Consider the following 9,155-nt stretch of genomic DNA (forward strand, 5'->3'; position numbering starts at 1 on the left):
AAGTAGGCTACATCTCTACACACAGATACAGCACACACTATAAATGCGGTTGTCAATCCCAAAAAATAACAGTGTGAATGTAGCCTATATGACTGGCTTCTAATCAGAGACCATTATTCTTCATATCAAACATAGTTGTGAATAAAGCTGTGCCCAAACAAGGTCAGAATGGATGATGAATATTGTTGACCTCCAAGTCTGCAGTGCCATCTATAAAAGGAGCCCTCCATCCTGTCGTTGAGCTCAAACACTGCAGATCACAAACCGCTGCTGTTGTCACTGTCACTCACCTTTAACCTGAATGAGCATGAGTTTTTTATAGGGCATGGCACTGTTGTTGGAGCTCTGCTCAGAGGCGTTCACACTTCGTAGGCTCACACTGCTGAAGTTTTCCTTACTGGCCAACCCAGCAAGAGCAACCTCAGAGAAACCGCTGTTCTTATTCACTATGAAAGAGAGGACAATAACAAGACAGAGAGAGAATGAGAGAGTGCAAAAGTATTAGCTATAACATACCACAATAGTATTTGAAACATAAATCTTTTACAACATTCAACAGTAGATGTCTTTAATGCAGCATTTTTATTTAATCAATTTAAAGCATCCTTGCTGAATAAAAGCATCACATTCTTTCCAGAAAAAAAACCTTACTGACCAAAAATTTGAATGGTTTGAATGGTAAAGTAGCGACAAGACTAACTTAACTTTAAAGTGGGTAACTCAAAACACTGTTGCATTGTATTGTGCTTACAGAGTCATGTAACAAAAGTTCACCAAGTTGTTCCAAACCTGTATACATTTCTTTGTTCTGCTGTACACAAATGAAGATATTTGGAAGGATGTTTGTAACCAAGCAGATCTGAACCCCCATTGAGTACCATAGTATTTTTTTCTACTATGGAAGTCAATGGGGGTCGAGGTCTGCTTGGTTACAAATATTCTTCCAAATATCTTCCTTTGTGTTAAGTTTGGGACTTTGGGTGGGTCATTTAAAGCAAAAAATCCCTCTGCAGAAATGCTATTTTTTGTAGAAAAATATTTCTAATAATTAAAAGTTGCTGTTCATAACTAAATGTCTAATAATTGTCTACTTGTATTAGTTGTATTTATTGCAAATAAAACAATTATGATGTTATGCTAATTGAAATCTTCATTGCTTATTTAGTGCCATAATTATAAATTATCCTAGTGTTTTATGATTGGCTTTCATGAATGAACACAGAGTGAGCCAAAATGACATTTACAGGCTTAATGTAGAAGTACCCATTCATGAGAGTGTCCGTTTATGTATTAATTTAAATGTTTACACAATGAAAACATGACTCTTGTCAGCATCACACAGACTAAAAAGCAGGAAACTGATGAACTGAAATGTAGGTTAGGTAAACTGGCTGACTAAAATAGGGTTCCAACACAGAACTATATTATAAATGTGTGAATACTGACCAAAAAAACTGACCACTCCACCTCCTCCTATCACTCACTCTTTTCCTGTTTCATCCTCTTGCTCTCCAGAAGGCCGATGTTTAGCCTCTGTTCTGTGTATTCGTGTCTGATGTCCTCCCGAACAGCCAGCATTTTCAGAGGGTTTCTGGATGACTGAACATTTCTGGTGGGCCGTACCGCCCGCTTGTGCTGCACCATCTCTGAGGTCAACCTAAAAAAATATACCACAGACAGGTCATCAAATAATGTTTCAGAGCTAGTTCCTTAATCTCAAGTCTTGTTTATTTTCAAGCTGTAAAAAGATAATTTAATAGTCAATAAAACAAAATATGTCTGGTTAGTTATTGCTACAGAGATTATATTAAACTCTAATAGCCACACTTTGTTTTGTGTTGACACTTTGCCACGCTTTACCTGGGCAGCTCCACTCCAAAGATGTCATCAAAATCAGCGTTGATTTCCACTCTGCTGGTGATCTTGGCCATATCCTCTGTGTGTCGATAAAACTTATCGAAGGTCTCATCATCCAGAGTCATGACTTCTTTAACAGACTTCTCTGTGACTGCAATTGTGGCCTCCTGAAATCCTGAAACTAAGATATGTATAGTATAGTTGATATAGGAGAAATTACTTAATCTCTAAGGTTCATAACACATTTTCTTATTATACTCACCTTTACCATTGAGACGACCAAGGAATGACTCCAACTTTTCCAGCTTCTTGTCTGACTCCAGCTTCATGTCCTGGCTGACTTCAATCTCTACAGGAGAAAATACAGCAGTGATATAAAGCAGTGAAAAAAAGAGGATAGGAAAAAAGGGGAGTGGGACCAGGAAATGACAATCTAAGTATGAGTATGGCTTCTCACCTTCATGTGGCTTTGAGATTGAATGGGAGACATTCTTGTTTTTAGAGGACAGAGGGGACAGGACTGGATTTGTGAGAACAGAAGGGGCTGCCAGGCCTAGAAAAGAGAAAACCAAGAGGAAATTGTTCTTAACTGCACGTTGTTACACAGTAAAACCATTTTCAAGTTGTGTCCACACAGTAGAAAAAAAAAAATACATCAAAAAGGCTCAATCTGTGTCACTGTAGTTAAGTAATAAAATATGAATATGTACATTTTCACTGACCTTTTTTAACCATACGGCCAGCCACTGTAAACTGAGTGGAGTCATTGGCTGCTCTGTAACCTTTGACTTTCCATGCATCCTCTTGTGCGGTGATGAGCTGCTTGCGTTCCTGAATAGACATCTCTACTCGATCAGTCTGCTGGCTCTCCAACACCTCATTTCCCATCCTCTGAGATGCCAAAGGAGAAACTAAATTAAGCATCTGAGAAAAGTATTAACATCATTGTCAGGGCAACTTTTTTCACACTTCTGAGAGTAAAATTTAAATGGTAAATTTTTTGTTATGTTACATGTAGTTACTATAGAAATGACTATAAATTAACTACCGGTAATACCAATCCTAACCTTACAGTAAGTGCATGTAGTTAATTATTATTACTCAGTACTAAGATGTATAATTACACTGTAATAATTAATATTACAATTGTAAAAGTAGTGAGAGAAACCACATCTGATAAGATATTTAGTCCAAACACTTGTGGGGCCTTGTTCATCCTTGAAACACAGGCAGAACAAATTTGAGTGTAAATCATTCATAAATTTCCAGATTCATGAAACTTTTCGTATTTTCAAAATGTTAGTTGGTAGGAAAGAAATGTACACCTGCTTCCTACCACATTTTAATGGTGCATAAAACATTAGAATGTTCTGTGTTCTTTTAGGCAAACTGATGACACTGCATTTTGATAATATTTTCACAAGTTCTTTTTTTTTATTATATCTTATTTATTTATTCTGTAGCTGAGTTGAAAGCAGTTCAACTTTGGGTAAAACGCAGCACTCGTCACTGACACTTTTTACCCAGCCGTCCAAATCAAAGTGGAGGGACAGGACAAATACTACAACGAACAACCATCCTTCTTGTACAACGACTAAACAACAATGGATTTGTTAATACTGCTGGTGGTTACCGCATTTTTATATTCACTAATATTCTTCAAAATGAGCACATTACTGCTTGGCATATTCCGTCTCATCATAGCAAGCGCCACAAACGCTGCACCACCAACTGTCCGTTTTCAGAAGACTGGCTGGCATTTTTTGGTGGACACACATTAATTAAATATTTAATTGTTAGGCATATGGCTGAGAAGGGAGTCCAGAAGATTCCACAGCATTCCTGGACACGTAATTTACATAGTTGTTATTTATGGGCGGAGGTTTATACCAAATGTGGATGAGCATGTACGCGCGTCCTATTTACAAATGATTGGAATTCACTAACATACGCGTTTAACTATCAAATTGGATGTTTACGAAGTGCTTTACGTGCAAATTACTCAGAATGTATTCATTTATTTACGAAAAATTTAATATATGAGAAAAGGCCTGTGAAGTGTAAATTAACTAGTTTACTCACTGAGCTGTTTTCCTAACATTAACCTGCAAACCTAATACAAAAGCCTAAAATAACAGTCTATATTATATATAGCAAAATAGCTAGTAACTGACTCCAAAAAAGACACCAAAAAACAAACAAACAAAAAAAAACACTGAACATACATTTACATACATTACAACAACAGTCTCAGTGTTGTGTTATGGAAGAATAGTGGATGTGTGTTTGGGGGTGAGAGGCACCTTCCGTCTCCAGGGGTGACGCTCATCCACCTGCACGGGCAGGGGGGTAGCCTTCACACGGAGGGAAGAGCAGGAAGACAGACGGGAAGAGAGGGATGAGAAAAGAATGGAAAGAAAGGATGAAAGATGACAGGATGCATCCTAGACTAGAGAGGTTCTTATTAATAGACAGAGGAAGGTGATACTTCACTTGAGACCTCACGGCTGACCTGTTAAAGACTCCTCATTTAGATTTACAGTCAATCATTGTTGTCTTTAACTATATAGGCTCGTAAACATCCTATCAATTGGTCATGATAATGAAGATAGGTAGAAAGATTAAGGTTTCAAGGTTTAAAACATATAAAAATTTACATACAAAGCTATTTAAAGATAAAGAGTTTCCATAAATTCCAAATTCCATAAATAAAGGTTTAAAAGGCATTAAAATAAAGAAAACACATTCTTCAGAGAGCTTTATGGCCTGAAGTTTAGCCACTTCATGGAATACAAGAAACTGTCAAGAAGACAAGAACAAAGCATTCGAGAGCGCTTATCAAACGAGATCAAAGAAATACAAGAATGTCATTTCTTAGATTATAAGACTAAGAAAAGTACAGACTACAGACCTACAAACTAATGAAAGTGAAAATTACTGAAGATATTTTTTTGTTGTTAAAATACCTTACCAAATATGGATATAAATACAACTTAACTGTAATTTTGTGCATAATGACTTATGTGATGTACAGTGGGGAGAACAAGTATTTGATACACTGTCGGTTTTGCAGGTTTTCCTACTTACAAAGCATGTAGGAGGTGTGTAATTTTTTATCATAGGTACACTTCAACTGTGAGAGACACAGAAATTGATTGTGTATGATTTTGTGTAAGACACGTTGTATGATTTTTAAATAATTAATTTGCATTTTATTGCATGACATAAGTATTTGATCACCTACTAGTAAGAATTCCAGCTCTCACAGACCTGTTTATCTTTAAGAAGCCCTCCTGTTCTCCATTTCCTGTATTAAATGCACCTGTTTGAACTCGTTACCTTTATAAAAGACACCTGTCCACACACTCAATCAAACAGACTCCAAACTCTCCACAATGGCCAAGACCAGAGAGCTGTGTAAGGACATCAGGGATCAAATTGTAGACCTGCACAAGGCTTGGATGGGCTACAAGACAATAAGCAAGCAGCTTGGTGAGAAGGCAACAACTGTTGGTGCAATTATTAGAAACTCAAGATGTTCAAGATGACGGTCAATCTCCCTCGGTCTGGGGCACAATGCAAGATCTCACCTCGTGGGGCATCAATGATCATGAGGAAGGTGGTGAGGGATCAGCCCAGAACTACACGGCAGGACCTGGTCAATGACCTGAAGAGAGCTGGGACCACAGTCTCAAAGAAAACCATTAGTAACACATTACGCCGTCATGGATTCAAATCCAGCAGAGCACACAAGGTCCCCCTGCTCAAGCCAGCGCATGTCCAGGCCCGTCTGAAGTTTCCCAATGACCATCTGGATGATCCAGAGGAGGAATGGGAGAAGGTCATGCGGTCTGATGAGACAAAAATAGAGCTTTTTTGTCAAAACTCCACTCGCCGTTTTTGGAGGAAGAAGAAGGATGAGTACAACCCCAAGAACACCACCCCAACCGTGAAACATGGAAGTGGAAGCATCACTCTTGGGGGATGCTTTTCTACAAAGGGGACAGGACGACTGCGCCGTATTGAGGGGAGGATGGATGGGGCCATGTATTGCGAGATCTTGGCCAACAACCTCCTTCCCTCAGTAAGAGCATTGAAGATGGGTCGTGGCTGGGTCTTCCGGCATGACAACGACCCGAAACACACAGCCAGGGCAACTAAGGAATGGCTCCGTAAGAAGTATCTCAAGGTCCTGGAGGAGGGAGCTGAAAGTCCGTATTGCACAGCGACAGCCCTGAAACCTGAAGGATCTGGAGAAGGTCTGTATGGAGGAGTGGGCCAAAATCCCTGCTGCAGTGTGTGCAAACCTGGTCAAGAACTACAGGAAACGTATGATCTCTGTAATTGCAAACAAAGGTTTCTGTACCAAATATTAAAGTTCTGCTTTTCTGATGTGTCAAATACTTATGCCATGCAATAAAATGCAATGAATTACTTAAAAATCATACAATTTGATTTTCTGGATTTTTGTTTTAGATTCCGTCACTCACAGTTGAAGAGTACCTATGATAAAAATTACAGACCTCTACATGCTTTGTAAGTGGGCAAACCTGCAAAATAGTCAGTGTATCAAATACTTGTTCTCCCCACTGTATATACATACACTCTAAAAAAAAGCGATTGGGTTGTTTTAACCCGGCGGTTGGGTTAAATGTTTGCCCAACCTGCTGGGTAGTTTTATTTAATTCAACTATTGTTTAAAAACAACTATATAGCTGGCTTAAAATGAACCCAAAATATGTTGAGAATTAACGTTTATTAACATGTTTAATAAATTCATATTTATTAATAAGTTTAATGAATAATAATTAAACAATAAACATTTATTATATTGCTTATTAAAAAATTTTCACCTTTTGATTATTATTGTTGCCTCTAGTAATTATGTGTCTGATTTTTAATTTCCAACCTATTTTGGGTTTATTTTAAGCCAGCCATATAGTAATTTTGAAACAATAGTTGGGTTAATTAAAACTACCCAGCAGGTTGGACAAACATTTAACCCAACCGCCAGGTTAAAACAACCCAATCACTGGTTTTGTCTATTTTCAACCCAACTTGGGTTGTTTTTAACCCAGCACTTTTTAGAGTGTAGTATAAAATATACAGTGAAATAATAACAATTGTTTATTTAAAGCAAAAATGTGTACTCATACTATTCTACTATTTATTTCCCAGAAGCCTGTGCTTGACATCACATTTGTTACCTTTAAAATGCCATCCAGTAATGCTTAAAAACACTATGATGGATTTATGGAAACCTAACAGTTTCTTCTATACATTTAAAAGGATTTTGTACAGTGTAGAAATTACAAATGGGGAAAAAGAGAGGCAGATTGTCAGTATCAGAGGGTGGACTGTCGAGAAGAGCTTAGAGTGGGTGGGTGTTTTTGCTCACCTTGGGGAGGATTGCTATTTGATCCAGTGGTTCAGATGCACATGAAAAGGAGGAGGAAAAGACAGGATCCTACAGGACAGAGTGGGGAATCAAGACAAAAGACAGAGACATATGACAAAGCAGGAGGGAATGAAGAGGAAGTCTAGGGACAGACATCAGGCAGGTGATATTGGTTCTTAGACACAATGCCACCTCCAAATAACCACATGACGTCAAAGTAATTTGCTAGAAAGCTATGGTCAATATACAACACACCAGTCTCGTACAACCACCCTGAATCTGATGTTACTCAACTCTTTCTCCAAACTATCTGCCGTCAATCAAGCAGCTTCAAAAGAAACCACAATGAAAAGTGCAAGAGAAATTGGTGGGCAGATACAATACTATAAAGAAATATATTACACATTCACAGGCTCATCATTTAAACTTTCACTGTTTGACTAATATGGTCCCAGAGGAGGCAGATCAATAGAAACTAAAATTGGGAGTAAAAACTGACTAAAGTTAAATAAAAGGCTGTATCTATAAGAGTGGTTGAACAAGGAAATGAATTAACCACACCATAACCGTGAAGTCACCACAGGGTAAAATGACAAAGTCACCAAAATGGCTGTTAAAATAACACAGAAAATACTTTTTTGCATTGTAAAATTCATACCGTCACCATGGTAGCAATGTAAGAGAACCAAGCAAATAAAATCACCACCACAAACAACTGGCTTATCCTGATTTGATGACAAGGTCATCCAGGACATCACCAAGATTACAAGGTCAAGGATTAATTAAATACAAAACACAAAAGCATAACCCTCATACACTGGCAAAACCCGTGCTAAGCCTGTTAGCATGGTGGCTAACGGCGAACAGCCTTACCCAGAGTTGATCAGACACGGCAAATTCATCTATCATCATCTCATCATCCTAGAAAAAGGGGTAAAATGAACAGGGGAGAAATGACCCCCAACTTAAAGCTTGGATAATAAACTTAACATTGAATCTGATTACTGTGAGGAATAAATAAGACGCTAACTGCATTAATTATACAAAAATAAAGCAATGTAATTCTTGATATTATTGCCATCTCATTTGTTAACTCAGCATGAAAAACTGTACAAAGTATTTCAATGTAAAAATGTCAATGAAACAGAAGTAGCAAGCAACAGATTTTTTTTGTTAAATGTAATGTGACGGATGAGTGAAACATTAGCAGAAAAATCTGAATCAGATCTGAATGCATGTGTAACCGGTCCTACTCGCACCGCTTCGAGCGGGATTCAAACCAGAGCGGTGGCCATGCTAACAAGGACGCTAAAGACCGCAGCCTCACTAATGCGACTCTTGAGGCCAGTGGAGTGAGGTTTACACGCACAGCTCTTTACTAGCTGGCCTCCATTACACTCACCCCCCTAAACCTCACTCCCATTCGTGTCATGGCACCATTTTAACTGGTCCTACTTGCACCAATTGGAGCAGGATTCAAACCAATGTCATTGGTATGGAAGGCAGCCATGCTAACAAGGACAGACCGCAGCCTCTACTGTCAGTCACTAGTGCGCCTCTTGAGGCCAGGGGAGTGAGGTTTACACGCACAGCTCTTTACTAGCTGGCATCCGTTACACAAAGGGGCGGGGTTTAAGCAGACTAAATGACTGGAGAAGACTGACATACATCATCAAAGAGAAGTCTGTCGCTTCACCAGAAGATCCAATTATATTTTAATTCACAAATTACGAGGTCAAAAAAAGAAACATTTATGGATAAATCATTTACAATAAGATTATAAGAAATAATAAGAAAATAAACTTTCTCTTTCTGTTCTCCGTCACCCTCATTACTTACGAAATTGTGATTTATTACAAAATCTGATCTGCCAGATCATCTGATGAATATTGGATATAAC

The 9,155-nt window shown here is 38.2% G+C and overlaps 1 protein-coding gene across 37 annotated transcripts in view; it reads right to left on the reverse strand.

Moving 5' to 3' along the window:
* Positions 1-9,155, reverse strand: part of svila (supervillin a) — a 95,404-nt gene that overhangs the window by 19,287 nt on the left and 66,962 nt on the right. For 12 of the 37 annotated variants that reach the window (XR_013818650.1, XM_079845811.1, XM_079845825.1 and 9 more), the window contains 9 exons: positions 8,129-8,176; positions 7,256-7,324; positions 4,161-4,211; positions 2,580-2,781; positions 2,315-2,410; positions 2,120-2,206; positions 1,861-2,038; positions 1,485-1,657; positions 291-446 (listed from right to left, as the gene is read on the reverse strand). Coding sequence is in view for 33 of the 37 variants with exons in the window: in XM_079845811.1 (XP_079701937.1) it covers positions 291-446; positions 1,485-1,657; positions 1,861-2,038; positions 2,120-2,206; positions 2,315-2,410; positions 2,580-2,781; positions 4,161-4,211; positions 7,256-7,324; positions 8,129-8,176 (1,060 nt within the window). In the remaining 4 variants the exon portion in view is untranslated. The remainder of the gene's footprint in view (positions 1-290; positions 447-1,484; positions 1,658-1,860; positions 2,039-2,119; positions 2,207-2,314; positions 2,411-2,579; positions 2,782-4,160; positions 4,212-7,255; positions 7,325-8,128; positions 8,177-9,155) is intronic. The other 25 variants (XR_013818647.1, XM_079845806.1, XM_079845827.1 and 22 more) reach the window with 8 other exon arrangements.

The sequence above is a fragment of the Gobio gobio genome (assembly GCF_949357685.1).
Source record: "Gobio gobio genome assembly, chromosome: 20".
In the NCBI taxonomy this organism is placed as follows: domain Eukaryota; kingdom Metazoa; phylum Chordata; class Actinopteri; order Cypriniformes; family Gobionidae; genus Gobio; species Gobio gobio.